At 44.9% G+C, this 22952-nt stretch overlaps 1 protein-coding gene across 1 annotated transcript in view; it reads left to right on the top strand.

The window, feature by feature from the left end:
- LOC147710458 (dual specificity testis-specific protein kinase 1-like) overlaps nucleotides 1-22952 on the top strand; it is a 413858-nt gene that overhangs the window by 366178 nt on the left and 24728 nt on the right. Inside the window, exon 6 of the mRNA XM_086921146.1 lies at nucleotides 6-179. Within this exon, the coding sequence (XP_086777272.1) occupies nucleotides 6-179 (174 nt within the window). The remainder of the gene's footprint in view (nucleotides 1-5; nucleotides 180-22952) is intronic.

Below are 22952 nucleotides of genomic sequence, written 5' to 3'. Positions count from 1 at the left end.
TGCAGAACTGCCTCATTCGGGAGACCCCAAGGGGGCGCGAGGCCCTTGTGACTGACTTTGGTCTGGCCCGGGAAGTGGTTGAAGTGCCGGTGAAGGACGCAGAGCGGAAACTCTCCCTCGTGGGCTCTGCCTTCTGGATGGCACCAGAGATGCTGAGGGGAGAGCCCTATGACCGAAAGGTATTTATTTGCGCTCTCTTGATCGGAGGGTGGTGGATTTAAAATCTAACTAGAAGTTAGACTAGCCTAGACCGGACTTTCCAGATACGTGGTCAACATTTTAGATAAACTAATCTTTCACTGAACTCTGTCCTTCAAACGGGAGCACTTTTTCTTCCCTGCCCTGGTTCTATCCAAAACAGAGCCCCTAGAAGGCACCCCCGAGGCGCTGCTGCCTCTCCAGAAACTGTCTAATCATAGTAGTCAAGAAGAACGACATTAATCTGGAGGTCCTTGTAGTCGGAGGTAATCTTTTTATCGTTTATAGCCCCTTATGTCAAAGTTCTGGATCATAGGGTGGTATGGAGATGATGTTGCTCTATAACCCGTCCAGTGCCATGTAATTTAGGGCCAGATGTACGACCTAGAATTGCATGCGCAAACGGGGTTTCAGTCTGGGCCATGCACGTTTCCCTTCCTGTGACCCAAAAGCAATGTATGTATGTTTTGAGACGCAATTGCGGCCGCAAGACACTCGTAAATTACCACCTACTTCAAGTAGGTGGTAATGCACTCCCAAAAGGTAAGGTGTCCCCAGGGGACCCCCTTTCCCTTTGCAAATGTATGCACAATTATTTTCTAAGGGCAGGCAGTGGTCTGGGACCACTGCACGCCCTTAAAAAATGAAACGAAAAAGTAAAAACATTTTTTAAAATGCATCCCGATTTCCTTTAAGGAAAACGGGCTGGATTAAAAAAACAAACTTCTTTATTTAAAAGCAGTCCCAGACATGGTGGTCTGCTGGGCCCAGCAGGCTACCATCCCTGGGAGGGCCTGTCATTCCCAATGGGCACGCAAATTGTGAAAGTCTCATTAATATTCATGAGCCTCGCAATTTGCGACCCATTGGCAATCGCTCATTTTTCGCAAATTGCGAGGCGCTAAATCCAATGGTCGCACATCTGGCCCTTAATTCCTTATTTCTTTGCACTATGACTTTCCGGGGGATATGGACCCTTGGACAAAGATGCTTTGCGAGCCAAACACAAACTTTATTACACTGCCATTGGATTGGCCAAAGGCCAGTACTATGCGGCTCGTATTGATCGGGCAAACAACAATGCAAAATACATTTTTGCTATTGTAGAGAACTTCCTGGCACCTAGCGCCCTGGTGTCAGGGGCCCGGTGTCGGAGACCTGGTGTAATACTCTGGCAAAGTTCTTTAAAGACACAATCACCAGTATCCAAGAGAATTTTTCTACTCCGTCTGGGAAGTCTTTAGGTGGGCTGTGGGTCGGGCCGAAGGTCGACTTCGCCTCCATGTTCTCCTCGTTTAGTGTGGTGGACATGCCCAGCTCCCTCAGGATCCTGCTGGCCCGTAAGTCGGGTTCACCCGATGACCCTTGCGCTGCTAGGCTTTTGTCGGATGTGGCCGTTACCATTAATGCTGAAGTGAATTTAATGGTCAACCAGTCGCTCCAAGAGGCGTTCATTCCAAGGGTATGGAAGCAGGCGTTTATTCTGCCTCTTCTTAAAAAGTCGTCTCTTAATCCCTTGCTTCCTGAGAACTACCGGCCTATTTCACTTCTACCTGGCCTGGCCAAGGTGTGCGAAAACGTTGTCACCTCCCAACTTACTAACTATGTTGAGACATCAGGCCTGTTCCATCCGGCACAGTCTGGCTTCCGTGCTTTTCATAGCACAGAGTCTGCCTTGCTTGAGGTATCTGAGGCTATTCGGGAGTGTTTGGATGCCGGCGGGAGGGCTGCATTGGTCATGCTTGATCTCTTGGTTGCATTCGACACTGTGCCCCACTCTCTGCTCCTTGATCGCCTGGCTGACATAGGTGTCAGGTCCTTTTTGGCAGACCGGACACAGCGGGTCTGGCTTCCTCCCTGTTCTTCGGAGGTGATGGAGGTAACCACAGGGGTGCTGCAGGGGTCATCACTTAGCCCCCTACTTTTTAACATCTATGTGACTCCACTGGTTTATCTGGCGGAGTCCCTTGCAGCCAAAGTGATGGCCTACGCGGATGACACCCAGATCCTGTTCTTATGGGGAAGGGAGGATAACTCAACAGTGGCGGCCCAGCACTGCTTGTCTTCGGTTTTCCAGTGATTGGCTAATGCTCAATTGAAATGCAATGAAGGGAAATCGGAAGTGCTACTTTATGGGTCTTTCACCTTGGATTTTAAAGAAAGGCTCTGGCCTCCTGGCTTTCCCCGTCCTATGGCAGACAAAAGTGCCGCAAAAAGTCTGGGCATTTGGTTCGACGACAACCTGAATTTCTCTACACAAATAAAGAAGCTTGTGGGCACATGCTTTGCCACTTGAGGAAGTTTCTTCCCTTTTTGCCAGGCAGTGCCAGAGAAACAGTGGTCCGGGCTCTTATTCTGTCCCGTTTGGACTATGCCAATGCCTTATTGGTAGGCAGCCCGGGCTACCTTATTAGGAAATTGCAGGTTGTTCAAAACTCTGTGGCCAGACTGCTCTTTGGACTGACGTCTAGGCATAGTGTACACCTTCATTTGCATTCCTTGCACTGGCTTCCAGTCAACTCGAGGGTGAAATTCAAGATGCTGACTATCGCTCATAGGGCTCTTCACGGGCTTGGTCCCATCTATCTGCAGAGGAGCTTTGCCTTTTACACACCAGGAAGATCGCTGTGCTTGTCCGCGCAGCAGTTGCTACAGGCCACCAGGTTCAATCGCCAAAGACTGGGTGGTGTTTCCTTTGTGCGGAAAGCCAGTCTGGCCTGGGACACGCTCCCTTGGGCGCTCAGGTGTATCCAGGTCCCCCTGCTTTTTAAGAAAAAATTGAAAACGTTCCTCTTCTAGTGGCTGTTCTGTGCTCTTTCTGGTTCTTTCCTTCTGTTAGCGCCGGGACACTTTCTAGTAGCTGTGCGCTTTATAAATTAAAAATAACATAACATAACACTATCAAAAGCAAGAGCAAGTGGCTGTGGTATTACCAGAGAGTGTGGGAACAACAAATGTAGCCCACTTTTTAGGACACCTTACATTTCAGAACTACCAGAAATTTTACCTCTGACGATTCTCCCTCTAAAAATAACTTCATGAAAAGGATCCATCCCCGACATCAGTCTTGCAGAGTATTGAATATAAGTAATTAGGACCACTCAATAATTGAGTTCTAGATAGTAGAAAATTTCAAGGGTTTTATTACACAAATTTCAAAATCAAGCACTTTGAATAAATGCCCTGAAGGCTTCAATGCAGAGTTCTACAGAGTAGTCAAAATAAGAAGTACTTTAGGTTCCAAATTAGCAGCAAAATCAAATAGAAATCGGACAGTATCTCTAGTAGAAAATCAAAAAATCCCTAAAAGTCTGCTCACACCCAGAATCAAGGTGTTCTTATTCACAATTTTTCCATAACAAATCAATAAAACGGCAAAATCACAATGGCATGACCAAAGTATCAACTCTTTGGCGAATCAGAATTATGCATTTATTAGCTTAACACATGAACACTATTTTATTTAAAAAAACATTCAACATCTTCCATGCAACTGCCTTACGGAGTTACCGAACAAAGTATGAACCACTTAATAATGAGACTTCACACCAATGAATAGGACCAGGCTCCGCAATGGAACTACAGTGTACGGGACTTGGACGTTGAAACATCGCAGGTTTAGGGGAACGCTAATAGAAAGTTATGTTTCACGACAGTCAAAATAAACCAATACATCAGCTTGATTTCGTTCAGCAAAGCTTGTGGGGAGAGACGATGCGCAGGTGAACCCATTGGGAGGGGGATGAGCCAGGAGTGAGGGAATGGCAGAGACAACATCCATCTTGTCCAAGATGGTGTTTAGTGAGTACACTTCTATGCATTATATTAAACTTGTTTCAGCTGTAATAATATTCACTCATCATATGCATACTGGATCCAACATAAAAGCAATATTATGTATTATTATTTATTGCACAAAAATATAAACCTTAAAATATATCACTAGAGCAAAATGACCCCGTGTTCTACTCCTGTGATCTTATGTGCACAGGTATGGTTTCTGAAAATGTATGTATGTAGTATTTGTATAGCGTGAACTTGATGAAAAAGCAGCGCTGTACAGGATAAAACGCAAGCACTCAATGAATGGGTGATAGGCGAGGTAGCTGGTTATTGCAAATGTTAATGCATTGTGATGTAGTGTTCTTTAAAGAGGTGCGTCTTCAACTCTTTCCTGAACTGGAGCAGAGTTAGGCAGGTCCTGATGGATACAGGGATGTTGTTCTAGATTCTAGGGGATAGAATGGAGACAGGCTGTTGCCTTGTTTTTTATTTTACACGTCTTGGTCTGCAGTCTGCTGTTGTACTAATTGCAGGTGTGCCAAGAGCCACAAGATATAGTGAGCTTGTCTGCAAGATAGGCGGGTTGTGAGCCCTGAGGGCTTGTAAATGAAGCAGCTGCTCTGAAGATGGTGCCAGGACTATCCATTAAATAAGACTTTATGTAAAATATACTGAATGTATTTTTTAAATGACAACTCTGCTTCTGCTTTTATTACTTATCAGTCATGAATCATTTAGCCAGCTCTCAAATACTTTTCAAGTGATTGTCCTATATTTACTTTTTTTTAAAATCAAAAGTGTGAAAAAAATGCCAATTTTGACTGATTTCCTAATTTTTGCCAGTCTTGACATAAAAATACTGGAGCCAGGAGTATTTGCTTTGTGTTGCATCTGTTTTGATCCGTTCTATGCTTTGGTTGGTCTGTACCTGGTGCTTGATCTTCCATTATGCTAGCTCTCAATGCCTCATTTTCTTTCCTCTGTATGTTGTGATTTATAAAAATGGGAAAGTTTTGCTCTAGTTTTGTAGTTGTTTGAACGGTGTGTTTTGCCCTACCTTTTCTGGCACGTTTTGGTTGTCTTTTTGTAAGTTTAGTGGTTTTTGAGGAGTCCACAGAGCTCTGTGTGACTTCGATTTGCTGGTCCCGTGATTACGCTTGTTCTGTTTCTACATTGTCGATCATGTATATCACCTTTGGCGCGTTCTTTCCTTTTGAATCTTCCTTACCCACATCTTCCCTTAGAGTTACTCCTTTTTGTTTGTGATTTGTTGTTAATTGCACTGCGCCTAATATGCCGCTTAGTATTTCCAGCAATTTTGCTAATTTATCTATTATTTTACCACAACCACAATTGAGCTGCTGATTGCGGTTGTGTGGCTGGGGTTCTGTGCGCTTTACCAGGGAGGTATTTGAGTCCAGCTTGGAGTTAATGCCTGCAATGTGTCCGGCTATTAGGTTTATGAGGTCAATCTAGACTTCCATTTTGTCAGACTGAAAGTTTAAGACCCTGATTGCTTGTTCCAGTGTGCTCAATAGAGTTTTGCTCTATGGAACCATGCGCTGTTTTTCCGGAGATTTTCCCGTCTCCTTGGACTTGTGGTCACTCCTACTTGTAGAAGAAATTGTTATCGGAGATGAAGAGTTTAGTTGTTTTATGTTTGTCAGGGAGATTCCTTCCTCATGTGATTTCATCAATTTGTCAATCCTGCTGACCGATGCAATTGTAATAGGTGATGACAAATGTAGTTGCTTTTTTCCCAAAGACGTATCTCCTTCTTCCTGTGCGCTTGTTTGTAGTTTTTTTCTTTGGGTCTGATCTGCTGGGGTGGATTCCAGCATTTCTACTCTTCCTGGTGCATCCTTCTCTTTATGATGTGATACAATGTTTCCTTCGATTGATTCGTTCGTGGATTCCTGTTTTTTTATGTTAGTTTCTAGTAATTGCAACATGTTCGATTAGTTAGAGATCAAAATGAGCTTGCCCAGTCGTCCTCAAGTTGCCTTTCCCGGTCTACTAGGTTATTTATTGTATCTTCCCTGTGCTCTTTGCTGTACTCCTTGGAGTCTTTCCCTAGTAACTGATTCGTGGACGTGGGAAAGCAGTGTATCTGCGCTGTTGCTTTAATTCGTCTGCTTGCTTCTGCTTTGATAATTGGTATTTGAGTTTCTGAGGCAGTATTTTGTGTGTTGTGGGTGCTTATCTGTCACTCAATGGAATGAGGTCTTGTTTTTCCAAGGGTGAGTGCATGCTTTTGCGACTGCTTAGCTATCCCTGAATTCACGTCACCTTGAATTGCGCTTTTAGCTGGTGCTATGGGACAGGGCAACAACGCTATCTCTGAGGTTGGTACATAAATAGTGGCCATTGGATCCTTTAGGAAGAAAAATTTCTGGATGCCGTTTTTTTTCCCCGCACTAAGGGAACATGTTTCAGGTGTTGGTGCCGAGACTAGCCTCTCTCTGTGGGCTGTGCTGTTTATGCTTATTTCTGGCCCTTGCGCTGTGACGTTATTGGTCTTACTTTTATTGTTTCTATTTTTGTTTTACCTGTGTTCGCCTGCCTAACAGTCCCTGACCTCATATTTCTTTATTGCACGGATGTTTTTGTTTTGGCTTGTTTCCCCAAGGGGTGCCGCTGATGTCCTTAGTATAATCCTTTATTTTTTTAATTTTTTTTATTGGAGTTGGTGGATATATTTTGTATTGAGGTTAAATATGGTTGAGGGACCAATTTTTGCGGGTCTACTGCGCCGCTGATTACCTTTTTCTATTGTGATTGGTGATACACTTGGTGTTGACGTGGCGCTGCAAACCCGTTATTTGTGCTAAATTTGCAGAGATTGCGACGTTTTGCAGTGTCTGTGCTGTGCTCTTGCTCACTGTTTTGCTGGCAGTTTTGCTGACTGCCTCTCTTCTCCTAACACTGGCCTCTGAGTGTAGGCGGCCTCCTCTCCCCAGGCTCCACTGCCGAGCGCCTCAGGTCAGGGTCGCGGTGCTGCCATGCCAGTAGGGTACATCATGGGAAGGCACTCCTCAAGAACTCCCCAGGAACTGGCACGCGCAGTGGTAACTCTCCTCTCTCCCCCTCCCAGCTCTCTGCACCCTGCTCGCTGGGCCCGGCGCCGCACCTCACCTTCACTAATGAATGATGCCAGTTCTTTTAGGGGAACAATGGTAGCGGCTCCTTGCTGTCCTCGCAGTTCTGCTGTTCTGCGACTTGCTGCTCTCAGCTCTCGATTGGGGTCCTTTGCGGGTCCTTTGCGGGTCACGGGACAATGATTACCCCCCTCTGCTCTGCTCTGCTCTTCTCTTCTCTTCTCGCTAGCTAGCCGGGGCAGGTGCTGCCTTCCACCCCCCGCTAGCCTCCTGCAACCCTCTCCAAGAGTTCAAAACACAAGCCGCGATTCAATGTGTATCGCGGCTATGAGAATATAAAGCTGATGCGGCACACAACAGGTGTCAACTGGCCATCAGTATCACTCGTACTAACCTCCGGATGCCCAAAGACGCAACCAGACCAGATCCAATACACGGAAAAAGGAGAAGGGGCGGAAAAAACGCAGCAGGATCCAACAAAAACTAGATTAAACGATAAGTGGGTACCCAATCAGACAAAAGGGGGAAAAAAGGAGAAAATAAATTATTTAAAACAAAATCCAAATATTGAGAGTAGAGAAGGGACAGAAATTAAATCACAATCCCCGTTCAGGATTACAGCTGAAGATAATAGAGATAACAGTACAGAAAATGGGAGGCAAATGGCCTGGAAGGAAAAGAGTGAAAAAATACGAGAACAATCAGGAAGAAGGGTAATAACATCAGGCACAAAGTCAATCAACTTAACCGAGACCAAAGAATACAGTACCCCAAATCCAATCAAAATTACAATAAACAGAAAAGGAAGATCGTGCAAACTGCCCACTAACGACTACGAGAGTAAGCCGAAAGGGACAGCTATACATATAGAAGCGGGAAAACAGGACCAAATGTCTAACGATGGAAAAAAGCCCGAAGCTAGGCAGAAAGACTACAGCAAAGAATCAAGAAGACATGAAAGACTGATCCATAACGAATCTGCAAATGGTACAAACAATGAGATAGGAAGAGCGGATGCATTAGGAAGTTTCAGGGGCTCGGAAAATAATCAGAAGGAGTATACTTCCAAGTTAACATTTGTACTGGAATATTGCACAAAAGGAAGGCAAGACATACTAAACAGAGGGAACATTTTAAGGTTGATGAAAGAAATTCCTGAACTAAATGGAATACCGTCACAAGACCTCATAGCCGTTGAATTTAAGAACTCCCTGGAAAACCCAGATTTGAGGAGACCTTGACAACCTGGTCATCAAAGGGTCTAGTTGAGAGGATATACACAACCAGATAAACCTTTGAATCCTGGGGAATCATATTGAGGCCTCACAAATTCCCAAGGTACCCTCATCCTTTTTTAGCCAACCAGAAGATTAAAACATTTGAAGACACACATACAGAAAACCAAACAACGTGCCTGCATGGAGCATGATCTACCACACCTTTGTGTCCAACAAACTCAAATGGAAGCAACGAACCTGGGACGCAGTTAATACACACCATAGATGAAGGCATGGACTGGTCTTGGGTGCCAAAAGTACTAAGTAATACCCGTACCTAACGAGCAATTAAACTCGCTCAGGACCAACAAAAGATGGGGGCAGACTGCTCATAGTAGGGAGCAGGGCTGTAAGTTGAATGATGAGGGTCAAAATACATTAAAGATCTGCTCCTGGAACATCCACGGATTTAAAAACATGGGCCATGACACCCTGTCCTTCCTTGAACAACAAGACATAATACTCCTCCAAGAAACATGGATGTTGAATCCAATAGATATACCTGGTTACATCGAACATCACACCCTAACAGTAACATTTGCAAGGATTGGCCACCGAGTGGGGGCTTATCAACATATATATCACAAAATCATATTTGGCAAACAGAAGAGTTAGACGTTGGAACAAACTGGCTCCAAGTCACAAAAGTTACAGGAAAGCGAATTCCAAATAGAAGAGACTGGCAACTAATTTTGGTCAACGTATACGTTCACCACGAAAAACAAAACCAGAAGGAAAAATGTGTAACATTAACAAATTTGATTAAAACTTTGCAAAAGACGCATGAATTCTGCAGTTTGATCATTTCAGGAGATTTCAATAGTAACCTGCTAAAACAAAATGAAATAAAGAGGCAAGTGAACTGGGGAAATAAAACCATTATGCAAGGGCTAGAAAGAAATGGACTAGCAATCCTGAATGGCAACACCGCAGGGGATAGACCAGTAGCCATAATGTACTCGATGGAATAAGAAGATCGACAATTGATTTCACCATCACCTGCTCTAATTTAGTCCCAAGAATAGAATCATTCGAAATTCTAACGCGCATAGAAAGTGACCATCACCCGCAAATTACAAAGCTAAAGATAAAGCTAGCCAAGGAAGAAAAAATAACCACACTAGGACAACATCCAGAAAAGTTCAACTTGAGGAAACTAAAATGACAAGGAAACAACCTAGTAAATATAATGGATGCACTTAAAGAACATCTGACCCAAAAAGGGATGCAGACAGAAGAAAACCATATAACAGCCTGGGAACATCTATGTCTCTTCCTTACCCAAAGTTTCCTGGCTACTAAAAGAAACATAAAAAGAACAGACAGTAGAAAGAATCCATGGTTTAACCTCGCCTTAAGAGACGAAAAGAGAAAAATGGCAAAAGAGGCTTGAATCCAAACCATGGAGGTTAAAACAGGTAAGAAAAAATACAAGAATAAATTGAAGGAGTTACAGAAGAACTACAAGATTATGTTGAAGGAAGCTAAATCTGAATACAAAGAAAAAATGTGGGTACAGCTACAATGGGCAAGCCCCTTGCCAAACAGCAGAGAATTCTGGGGAATAATAAACAATGTGACGAGGGGTACCAAATTACAACAAGAAGCAGGAATTGATGAAAAAAATGGATGGAGCATGTACACAATAAATATGGATTGTCAAACCCCATAAAGGACCGGAAACCGGGAGTAGAAGATCATACTGGTCCAGCAGAAAATAACTATGACCAGCACTTCCTGATCGATAAAACAAACTGAAAGGAATAATAAAAAGGTTGAAAACAGAGGGGGCAGCAGGTCCCAACAGACTGCCCAACGCACTATTCAAACATGCGCCAGACTTTTGGGCCGACTATCTAGCGCCATTATTCAACCTGATTTTCACAGAGAATAACGTCCCCAAATCCTGGAAAGGGAATATTATCTATCCTATATTCAAACAAGGAGAGTACAATAAGCCAGATAACTACAGACTTATATCACTGATCGACGACGAGGCTAAACTATACGCTTCATGCCTATTATTCCACCTTCAGGATTGGATGGACGAAACAAACATAATCCCAAAGTTTCAAACTGGTTTTAGACAGGGGATGGGCACTTTGACCAACCTGGCCACACTGTCATTCTTAAAGAAAAAGGAAAACGTGGTTATTTGCATGCTTTGTCGATTTGAAAGCGGCATTCGACAAAGTAAACAGAAGGCGCCTCTGGGAAAAACTACGGGCATGGGGGCTGCCAAGCAAATTACTGGAAGCAATAATATCCTTGCACAGCGGAACATGGGCCAGAGTGAAATTAGGCAATGGACTTAACAACACCAGCAGCATCTGCACAGAGCAAGGGCTAAAACAAGGCTGCGTCCTCGCCCCTAGCCTATTTAATATCTTTATGGCAGACATCAGCAACCATATGCAATCATCCAACTGCCACCCGCCTAATCTAGCCGAGAAGCCATATTGTGGTTCTGAGCCAAAGCCCCATTAGGCTACAAAGAAAAATCAACAACCTGGCCACCTACTTGGATCAAGAGAGTTTGGAAATAAACAATGATAAAACCAAGGTCGTACATCTTACTGACCCAAAAAAAAACTAGGCTTAAATGGTACATAAACGGGACCCAAATTGAAGAACAAGCGGCCTATAAATATCTTGGCCTAAAAATAGGACGGAGCCCAACATACAATGAACACAAAAATGACTTAAAAGCAAAAGCACAATCATTAATATTTGCGTATAGGCTTTTGAACAACAAAATGGGATGCCCGAGTTACGCACATCTTTTAAAAGTGATGGCGTCGCAAATAATACCTACATTGTCATATGCCCTAGTAGTATGGTGCGGAAAAGAGGCGGAGCTCCTAAACGACCTACAGACAAGGGTCTATAAAGCAGTCTTCAATTTACAAAAGTCTGCTGCTCCAGCTCAGGTCCGGTTGGAGTTTGGCTTGCAGAACCAGAAATTCCGGAGTATGAGCGGCTTCAAGAAACTATGCCACAAATTCCGCGCATCTGATCCAGGATCATTAAATAACATTTGCTGGAAAGAAATCAAAATCCAGATGGACAAGGATGCGCCGAACTCATGGGGTGCCTACCTGCGGAAATCCATATCAGAACTGGATATTTAAACAATATGGGACAGCCAGTGGGACAACGTAGCTTTTAGAAGACTGGTAAACAAAATATCAAAGAAGAAGTCTTTTTTTAGAAGACCAAATCACAACCTCAAAACGCAGACATGGGTGGACCGTGATTAACTTGTACACAACATTAAAGCCCCAACCATATTTACTAACACACTTCAGCATCGAGGTAAAAAAGAGCTTCACAAAATACCTCTTGGGTATGCATGATTCGAAAGACCTGCAACCGTCATGGCAAAGTAATCATCGAGACACATATTGTCGACTATGTGGCTTCCTCAACGAATTAACACACCTGCTGTGTGCTTGCCCAGCAGTTAAAGATATAAGGAGGGGCCTTTTAAAATCAACTTTTATTGATTTGAATATGCGCACTTGCAGGCAAGCAGTAATACGCTGGCTGGAAGGATCCTCAATTATTTTGGCCTGCCGGGGTGTCAAATTCCTAGTAAAAGTAAGGAACATTTTTAAAGCAAGCCGACCTAAAGGCTACGAAAATAGCATAAGGTAGTACGGCAGGCGCACAGAATATCTGACAAGGATACATTCAACAGCATCACGGGAATAGACTGAAAAATGGCCCAGTTGGGAATTGAAAACGGACATCTTTTTTAAGAACAGGATTGAGATGAAAGTTGGCTTTTTTTTTTTTTAGATCATATTTCATGTGTATTATGTTAGGCAGATTTTTAAATGTTGGTAAACACGGAACTGAGTATTTAATAGAACTTTGAGCATAACACTTTTCTTTTATCAAAAACCATGTATATTGTAATGATTTTAAGAAATCATATACAATACATCTTGACTTGTAATGAGAATACCAAATGGCAACCCTAATCTCCAATGCAAGCAGCCATCTTGTCACACTCTTGGCCTTGCCACGCTGAGCCTTCATCTTCTCTCTTTTCCTGTCCTAAGCTTTTCCCACATTAATCAGGCCTTTCTGCCTCCCTTAAGGACCAATCTGACCGGGATGATAGACTACATGCATCGGATGGAGTCTGATGTCTGTAGGCCAAAGGACAGGAGATACTGCACGCTTCACACTACGCGGTCCCAGGCCACGCCCCAATAACTACTTCTTAAAAATGAAGGTGCTCAGTTCCTTACAAAATTGCAACAGATTATGATAATTATGTGCATATTGTTAGATAGAGTGCACTGGCAATATACAGCCACTCCAGTGCATTGGATTCTTATTTTTGATAATCTCAGATATATTAAACTTGTGCATATAAGTGTAGCTAGTGGCGGCTGGTGACATTTGAAAGTGTTGGGTCATAAAAGTTATGGCTGAGTGCACTGTGGCGAGTGAGCATGCCTGACTGGCATGTGGGGCATGTGTGTGTGTGTGTGTAGGTGGGGGGGGGGGGGTGCTCACTCCGAGAAAACTTTGAGAAAACAGTGGGCTAATTGTGCATTTTCAAGCAAATTTGAGAAAGCAAGAAGGTTAATAAAGCAATTGTGAAAGTGTAGTTATGACATCAATAAAGAGATTTCATATGATAATAATGTAGGCAGCTGCTTATTCATTATAACCACAGAACTTCATTGGCAGTAATAAAACTGTTTCCTGGCAAAGCAGTACTGGGCCCACTGGTTGCAACAAGCTTCCTTGCATGCCATGACCCATTAGTTTCCCCTTCAGCACTAACCCTGGCTAGAGCCTACCCTGCTATAGGACCTATTTGCTGTGCAGCTCTGTGGATTTATACACAAAGAACTTAGGGGTCTAGGAGCTAAACCAGAAGAGTGTTTGCTACTGTAAAACCTATGTCTGGTTAGTACTATAGGAATACAGAGAGTAACAGACCAAATCGCCAATAAATGAAACACCTGTAATCGTGAGTCACCCCAGTTGTGTTGGATTCCCATCAAAGTCTTACAAGATCAATATTATCATTTGGTAATCCCTGGCGGGTATTGTGTCTCCTGACCATTGAGATCACAAGCATACCCTCTCGGATGGTTCGGGGTAGCGACCACAATCACACAGGTATCACAAATGCTGTTGATTCAGTGGGAAAAGTGCAGTGCAAAAAGAAAGAGTGGTGATTTAAAATAGGATAGGGAACTAACAGAAGAAATTTTAATAGGCGTTGGCCCCTTCCTGATTAAAAACAAGAACAGACTGGCAAAATTATCGCATTGATAACAAATATCTGCGAGGAGACCAACATGTTTCAGCCTTTAAGGGAGTTACCTCAGGCTTTCTTCAGGGTCTCTGTTCTAGGTTATGCTACTGCCTGTATAAATGTGTACATAAGTGTGAAAAATTATACAAAAAAACACACAAGTGAAAAGAGCCAGAAAAGGATATAGTGTTCCTTCTTCTGTGCGTACTCCTCTTCGGAAGCAGGTACTTGGTTACTGTAGTCGGGGGACAAACATACAAGTGAAACACTTCCAGCAACTCTGGTCTGAGTGTTACAGTGCAAAGAGTCAAGAACTTTGTCAACCTACGATACTCACCCAGTGCTTCCGGGGAGTGGACCTCACCTCTTCCTGGACCTGGCTCAGGATATGTGAGACCCCGCTCTACGGGAACAGAAACCGACCTCATGGTTATGGTTACGGAGGGATCAGGTAAATCTACTCTTGTGCATACTACATGAAGTCAAACATGTTCTGGACGTGGAGTATACTGTCATACACCAAACGCGCTCTCGTGTCAGTGCCCCTCGTTGCACCCACCCGCCACGAGTCCAAAGGGACTCGAGAGATGTTACGTTGACAAGGCTATGGGTTGATGTCAAACATAGCCCGCCAAGGGTGCTAGCGGAGCTATCGTCTTACCTGTCCGTCGTTGTCTCGAGCTGTGACTGAGTCAGGGGGAGGCTCAGAACAGTGTGCGTCATTCTTACTTGAATGGTTAGGGAAGAAGTTCCCAACCAATCAGCCAGAGATACAACGACGTAACCTCATACTGAGGCTCGAACTACTCGATGACGTCATACTCAACACTCGGGTAGTTCTAATGATATGCAAAGGACCCCATGGTTATTCAGTGGCTGGTCAAGATTGCCTGATGGGGAAATTATGAGAGACTGAACCACGGGATGTCGTCATTCAGTCCGTGTTGATCAGTACCCAATTTGTACACCCATCTTTGCTCTTTGCAAAATAGGAAGTTAGACACATCGCTTACATGGGCTGGGATGTGTGGTTTTTCAAGAACATGCCAATTGAAATCATTTTCACTGTGATTATGCTCAATGAAGTGTTTGGTAAGTTTCGAGATGTCTTTTTTGCAACGGAATGTACTTTTATGTTCCTGCATTCTCACTCTAACCTTTCTGGTGGTCATGCCAACATATCGTTCGTTACAGATGCATGTGAGGAGATAAATAAGGTTGTTGCTGTTGCAATTTGAGAATTGTCTCAGCTCCCAAGGTCAATCTGTCCCGATGTCCACACTCGTGATCTTAGAGGTGAGTGGGCAGACAGAACAGTTACCACAAGGGTGGTGGCCTGTAACAGGCGGCAGGTCCCAGAGGGTGCCCACTTCTCTCTTAGCAGTGGTTTTGGGACGGGTGTGTACCAGACGATCCCTCAAGTTTTTGGAGCGTTTGAACGCGAACAGTGGGAATTCAAGTTTGTCCTTCCCGCTGTTTAGAATGCGCCAATGTTTCTTGATGACTTTCTGAACCTTATTGGACTTGGTGTTATAAGCGCTCACTAGTGTGAGTCGTTCAGTCGGTGGTTTGGCAGGTTTAGGTTCAAGTAGAGCAGCCCGGTGGTTGTTAGCTGCTCTTTTGCATGAGCGATTCACCAGTCTTTTGGGGTAATGTCTTGACAGAAGCTGATTGGACAGTTCGCCGGCATGTCGTTCAAAACTTTCTGTAGTGGAGCCGTTCCTACGAACTCGTAGGAATTGCCCAAATGGGAGATTGTCCCTAAGGGCCTTGGGATGTTGACTCTCATACAGTAGGAGGGAGTTGCGTGCCATTGGTTTTCTGTAGAGTTCGCTCTGTAGGCCATTCGCTGTACAGTAGATAGAGAGATCCAGAAAGGCTACTCTTTCTTTACTTATTTCAATAGTGAACCGGAGGTAGTCATTTTGATTATTGAGCCATTCATGGAATTGTAGTATAGATTCTTTGGACCCTCTCCACACTACCAAGACATCGTCTATGTATCTCTTCCACCAGATTATAGACGTGAAATGTGGGTTGCTCGCATGTAGTACCGTGGTTTGTTCGAATTTGTGAACATACAGGTTCGCCAAGGACGGGGCAAAAATACTTCCCATGCTGGTTCCTGAGATTTGATGGTATATTTGGTCTTCAAACATGAAGAAGTTTTCTTTCATTGCTATAGTAGCAAGAGCCATGATGAAGGGTACCGGAGTGATGGAGTCAAACTCTGATTCCTCCAGGATGGTACGGATGGTGTCTAGAGTAGCATCCTGGGGGATAGATGTGTATAATGACTCAATATCCAATGAGACAAGATAGTCTGTCTCTTGGCAAAAGTCAATTTCCGGGATTACCCGCAGGACATCAGTGGTGTCCTTCAGATACGTTGGCATGGTGTGCACCAGAGGTTTGAGGAAATGATCCGCAAATGCAGATAGAGGTTCCAGTAAGGACCCCTGCCCTGAAATGATCGGTCTGCCAGGAGGAGGTCTTTGCGGTTTGTGTACTTTGGGCAGGGTATAAAAGTACGGCATCGTGGGATTTTTGGCCTGTAAGAACTGTGCTTCTAGGTTAGTTATCCAACCCTCAGCCAAAGCTTCCTCCACTAGATTCTTGATTTGGTTCGTCAACCCTGGAGTGGGGTCGCTGGTCAGTGGTTCATAGGCTGTGCGAATGCTCAATTGACGGGAGCATTCCATTCTGTATGTTTCAACGTCCTGGACCACGATGGAACCCCCTTTATCGGCGGGCTTCACGACTATGGTGTCATCTTGGCAAAGGGAGTTCAGTGCCTTTCTTTCAGCTGTAGATAAGTTGTTGTAACCTGAGCGGGTCGAGTATTGAATTTGGTCAATATCATTTTTCACAGCCATCTCAAAGGCAAGAAGCTGGGGGGGGTATGGCATGAGTGGGGGGGGAGGAAGGTGGATTTGTTCCTGAGACCTGTGTTGTTGTCAGGTTCGATGCGAGTGTCATCACTGTTTTTCGATTTGAAAAAGTAGTGGAGCCTAAGTTTTCGGAAAAACTGAGCTAGCTCGATTTGGAGTAGGAACGGGTCTCCCTCATCTGTGGTTACAAAGCCTAGCCCTTTATTAAGGACTGCTTCTTCCAAATCAGTGAGAGTGCGTTGACTGAGGTTGACTACCAGGCTCTCACTAGTGGTATTGGTTATTCTTGGGCACCCCTCCTTGTGTGGCTCCTGGTCCCTGCATGTGGACCTGCTGTGTCCTCCCATTGGACCTGAGGTTGTCCCTGTGTCGGTCTTCTTTTGCCCCGTGACCGTCTGGGGCCACGCGCTAAAAAAGGCTGGTTATTAAAATTAGGGAAACCTTGAAATGGGGCCATGGGTGGTTGGAAGGTGCCAGGGAAGCCCCAGGGTCCTGGTGGCCACCATGGCTGGTTAGGCATATTGTATTGACCCCTATGGTTCTGGTATCTTCCGCCCCCTCTACCCCGATTTGGGCCAGCATTTGGTGGCTGATTAGCGGTATCTGAGTCGCTACCAGTGTCTGAACTGGATCCAGAGTAGTTGGATCCGTACCTCCTACCATTCTTGGTGAAGTCAGGAGCTTTGTAGTTGTCGCTGGTGTAGGGGTACACCGTTTCTAGTTTGAATTTGGCTAAGTCTTTTTTGAATTTCTCAAGTTTAGTTTGTAGTATGGACTCAGCGAATTCTTTGTTGATTTTGTCAGACTCGTCTTTATTTTTCTTAAAGTTGGAGTTGACCGCAGTTTTTATCTGTCCTTCAAGGACCTGTATCTCTACTAATATGGCGTCTGCTACCCGTTTGGCTGTACTGATTATAAGAATAAGCCAATAACGGGTGCAGCGCCAGGCAATCAAAGACCAGTCACCCAGAAATTTCTTGTCAGTAAGAAAAAGACGAGGGGCATTGGTTACTATCAGCCCCGGTGGTGCACAGCTTGCTCTCATGTACTCCGCCATGATAATCCCGTGGGTCCCTGTGCGGGAGTGTGATTTCTTCATGGCTAGGAGTTTAGTCCAGTCGTCAGTCTTGTTAACTGTGGGTGTGGGAAGAGTGTCCAGAATACATGGCATGTTCTCGAGTATTGAGTTGTGCATTGCATCATCATAGGCTAGACCATGGCGTTCTTCCATGGTGATAGTGTGGGTCGGAGCTGGAAAAGCACCGTAAGGAAAGCGCAGGTGTATGACAGATTAGTGCTATTCTTATTTATAGAATAGAATTGCTCTCAATAATGTGAGCACTCAATGTAGCCCGCAGCTGCACGCTGCTCAAGGTCATGACAAAACAAACAGTAGGGGAGGGCTAGAGGGACGTTTAAAGACCGATGCCTAAGTAATGTCCCCCAGAGGACTAACTTATACACAAAGAACTTGGGGGTCTAGGAGCTAAACCAGAAGAGTGTTTGCTACTGTAAAACCTATGTCTGGTTAGTACTATAGGAATACAGAGAGTAACAGACCAAATCGCCAATAAATGAAACACCTGTAATCGTGAGTCACCCCAGTTGTGTTGGATTCCCATCAAAGTCTTACAAGATCAATATTATCATTTGGTAATCCCTGGCGGGTATTGTGTCTCCTGACCATTGAGATCACAAGCATACCCTCTCGGATGGTTCGGGGTAGCGACCACAATCACACAGGTATCACAAATGCTGTTGATTCAGTGGGAAAAGTGCAGTGCAAAAAGAAAGAGTGGTGATTTAAAATAGGATAGGGAACTAACAGAAGAAATTTTAATAGGCGTTGGCCCCTTCCTGATTAAAAACAAGAACAGACTGGCAAAATTATCGCATTGATAACAAATATCTGCGAGGAGACCAACATGTTTCAGCCTTTAAGGGAGTTACCTCAGGCTTTCTTCAGGGTCTCTGTTCTAGGTTATGCTACTGCCTGTATAAATGTGTACATAAGTGTGAAAAATTATACAAAAAAACACACAAGTGAAAAGAGCCAGAAAAGGATATAGTGTTCCTTCTTCTGTGCGTACTCCTCTTCGGAAGCAGGTACTTGGTTACTGTAGTCGGGGGACAAACATACAAGTGAAACACTTCCAGCAACTCTGGTCTGAGTGTTACAGTGCAAAGAGTCAAGAACTTTGTCAACCTACGATACTCACCCAGTGCTTCCGGGGAGTGGACCTCACCTCTTCCTGGACCTGGCTCAGGATATGTGAGACCCCGCTCTACGGGAACAGAAACCGACCTCATGGTTATGGTTACGGAGGGATCAGGTAGATCTACTCTTGTGCATACTACATGAAGTCAAACATGTTCTGGACGTAGAGTATACTGTCATACACCAAACGCGCTCTCGTGTCAGTGCCCCTCGTTGCACCCACCCGCCACGAGTCCAAAGGGACTCGAGAGATGTTACGTTGACAAGGCTATGGGTTGATGTCAAACATAGCCCGCCAAGGGTGCTAGCGGAGCTATCGTCTTACCTGTCCGTCGTTGTCTCGAGCTGTGACTGAGTCAGGGGGAGGCTCAGAACAGTGTGCGTCATTCTTACTTGAATGGTTAGGGAAGAAGTTCCCAACCAATCAGCCAGAGATACAACGACGTAACCTCATACTGAGGCTCGAACTACTCGATGACGTCATACTCAACACTCGGGTAGTTCTAATGATATGCAAAGGACCCCATGGTTATTCAGTGGCTGGTCAAGATTGCCTGATGGGGAAATTATGAGAGACTGAACCACGGGATGTCGTCATTCAGTCCGTGTTGATCAGTACCCAATTTGTACACCCATCTTTGCTCTTTGCGAAATAGGAAGTTAGACACATCGCTTACATGGGCTGGGATGTGTGGTTTTTCAAGAACATGCCAATTGAAATCATTTTCACTGTGATTATGCTCAATGAAGTGTTTGGTAAGTTTCGAGATGTCTTTTTTGCAACGGAATGTACTTTTATGTTCCTGCATTCTCACTCTAACCTTTCTGGTGGTCATGCCAACATATCGTTCGTTACAGATGCATGTGAGGAGATAAATAAGGTTGTTGCTGTTGCAATTTGAGAATTGTCTCAGCTCCCAAGGTCAATCTGTCCCGATGTCCACACTCGTGATCTTAGAGGTGAGTGGGCAGACAGAACAGTTACCACAAGGGTGGTGGCCTGTAACAGGCGGCAGGTCCCAGAGGGTGCCCACTTCTCTCTTAGCAGTGGTTTTGGGACGGGTGTGTACCAGACGATCCCTCAAGTTTTTGGAGCGTTTGAACGCGAACAGTGGGAATTCAAGTTTGTCCTTCCCGCTGTTTAGAATGCGCCAATGTTTCTTGATGACTTTCTGAACCTTATTGGACTTGGTGTTATAAGCGCTCACTAGTGTGAGTCGTTCAGTCGGTGGTTTGGCAGGTTTAGGTTCAAGTAGAGCAGCCCGGTGGTTGTTAGCTGCTCTTTTGCATGAGCGATTCACCAGTCTTTTGGGGTAATGTCTTGACAGAAGCTGATTGGACAGTTCGCCGGCATGTCGTTCAAAACTTTCTGTAGTGGAGCCGTTCCTACGAACTCGTAGGAATTGCCCAAATGGGAGATTGTCCCTTAGGGCCTTGGGATGTTGACTCTCATACAGTAGGAGGGAGTTGCGTGCCATTGGTTTTCTGTAGAGTTCGCTCTGTAGGCCATTCGCTGTACAGTAGATAGAGAGATCCAGAAAGGCTACTCTTTCTTTACTTATTTCAATAGTGAACCGGAGGTAGTCATTTTGATTATTGAGCCATTCATGGAATTGTAGTATAGATTCTTTGGACCCTCTCCACACTACCAAGACATCGTCTATGTATCTCTTCCACCAGATTATAGACGTGAAATGTGGGTTGCTCGCATGTAGTACCGTGGTTTGTTCGAATTTGTGAACATACAGGTTCGCCAAGGACGGGGCAAAAATACTTCCCATGCTGGTTCCTGAGATTTGATGGTATATTTGGTCTTCAAACATGAAGAAGTTTTCTTTCATTGCTATAGTAGCAAGAGCCATGATGAAGGGTACCGGAGTGATGGAGTCAAACTCTGATTCCTCCAGGATGGTACGGATGGTGTCTAGAGTAGCATCCTGGGGGATAGATGTGTATAATGACTCAATATCCAATGAGACAAGATAGTCTGTCTCTTGGCAAAAGTCAATTTCCGGGATTACCCGCAGGACATCAGTGGTGTCCTTCAGATACGTTGGCATGGTGTGCACCAGAGGTTTGAGGAAATGATCCGCAAATGCAGATAGAGGTTCCAGTAAGGACCCCTGCCCTGAAATGATCGGTCTGCCAGGAGGAGGTCTTTGCGGTTTGTGTACTTTGGGCAGGGTATAAAAGTACGGCATCGTGGGATTTTTGGCCTGTAAGAACTGTGCTTCTAGGTTAGTTATCCAACCCTCAGCCAAAGCTTCCTCCACTAGATTCTTGATTTGGTTCGTCAACCCTGGAGTGGGGTCGCTGGTCAGTGGTTCATAGGCTGTGCGAATGCTCAATTGACGGGAGCATTCCATTCTGTATGTTTCAACGTCCTGGACCACGATGGAACCCCCTTTATCGGCGGGCTTCACGACTATGGTGTCATCTTGGCAAAGGGAGTTCAGTGCCTTTCTTTCAGCTGTAGATAAGTTGTTGTAACCTGAGCGGGTCGAGTATTGAATTTGGTCAATATCATTTTTCACAGCCATCTCAAAGGCAAGAAGCTGGGGGGGGTATGGCATGAGTGGGGGGGGAGGAAGGTGGATTTGTTCCTGAGACCTGTGTTGTTGTCAGGTTCGATGCGAGTGTCATCACTGTTTTTCGATTTGAAAAAGTAGTGGAGCCTAAGTTTACGGAAAAACTGAGCTAGCTCGATTTGGAGTAGGAACGGGTCTCCCTCATCTGTGGTTACAAAGCCTAGCCCTTTATTAAGGACTGCTTCTTCCAAATTAGTGAGAGTGCGTTGACTGAGGTTGACTACCAGGCTCTCACTAGTGGTATTGGTTATTCTTGGGCACCCCTCCTTGTGTGGCTCCTGGTCCCTGCATGTGGACCTGCTGTGTCCTCCCATTGGACCTGAGGTTGTCCCTGTGTCGGTCTTCTTTTGCCCCGTGACCGTCTGGGGCCACGCGCTAAAAAAGGCTGGTTATTAAAATTAGGGAAACCTTGAAATGGGGCCATGGGTGGTTGGAAGGTGCCAGGGAAGCCCCAGGGTCCTGGTGGCCACCATGGCTGGTTAGGCATATTGTATTGACCCCTATGGTTCTGGTATCTTCCGCCCCCTCTACCCCGATTTGGGCCAGCATTTGGTGGCTGATTAGCGGTATCTGAGTCGCTACCAGTGTCTGAACTGGATCCAGAGTAGTTGGATCCGTACCTCCTACCATTCTTGGTGAAGTCAGGAGCTTTGTAGTTGTCGCTGGTGTAGGGGTACACCGTTTCTAGTTTGAATTTGGCTAAGTCTTTTTTGAATTTCTCAAGTTTAGTTTGTAGTATGGACTCAGCGAATTCTTTGTTGATTTTGTCAGACTCGTCTTTATTTTTCTTAAAGTTGGAGGTGACCCCAGTTTTTATCTGTCCTTCAAGGACCTGTATCTCTACTAATATGGCGTCTGCTACCCGTTTGGCTGAACTGATTATAAGAATAAGCCAATCACGGGTGCAGCGCCAGGCAATCAAAGACCAGTCACCCAGAAATTTCTTGTCAGTAAGAAAAAGACGAGGGGCATTGGTTACTATCAGCCCCGGTGGTGCACAGCTTGCTCTCATGTACTCCGCCATGATAATCCCGTGGGTCTCTGTGCGGGAGTGTTATTTCTTCATGGCTAGGAGTTTAGTCCAGTCGTCAGTCTTGTTAACTGTGGGTGTGGGAAGAGTGTCCAGAATACTTGGCATGTTCTCGAGTATTGAGTTGTACATTGCATCATCATAGGCTAGACCATGGCGTTCTTCCATGGTGATAGTGTGGGTCAGAGCTGGAAAAGCACCGTAAGGAAAGCGCAGGTGTATGACAGATTAGTGCTATTCTTATTTATAGAATAGAATTGCTCTCAATAATGTGAGCACTCCCGTGGTTCAGTCTCTCATAATTTCCCCATCAGGCAATCTTGACCAGCCACTGAATAACCATGGGGTCCTTTGCATATCATTAGAACTACCCGAGTGTTGAGTATGACGTCATCGAGTAGTTCGAGCCTCAGTATGAGGTTACATCGTTGTATCTCTGGCTGATTGGTTGGGAACTTCTTCCCTAACCATTCAAGTAAGAATGACGCACACTGTTCTGAGCCTCCCCCTGACTCAGTCACAGCTCGAGACAACGACGGACAGGTAAGACGATGGCTCCGCTAGCACCCTTGGCGGGCTACGTTT

Source organism: Lissotriton vulgaris, chromosome 5, assembly GCF_964263255.1.
Source record: "Lissotriton vulgaris chromosome 5, aLisVul1.2, whole genome shotgun sequence".
NCBI classification, from domain to species: domain Eukaryota; kingdom Metazoa; phylum Chordata; class Amphibia; order Caudata; family Salamandridae; genus Lissotriton; species Lissotriton vulgaris.
This window is presented reverse-complemented; position numbering and strand designations above follow the sequence as displayed.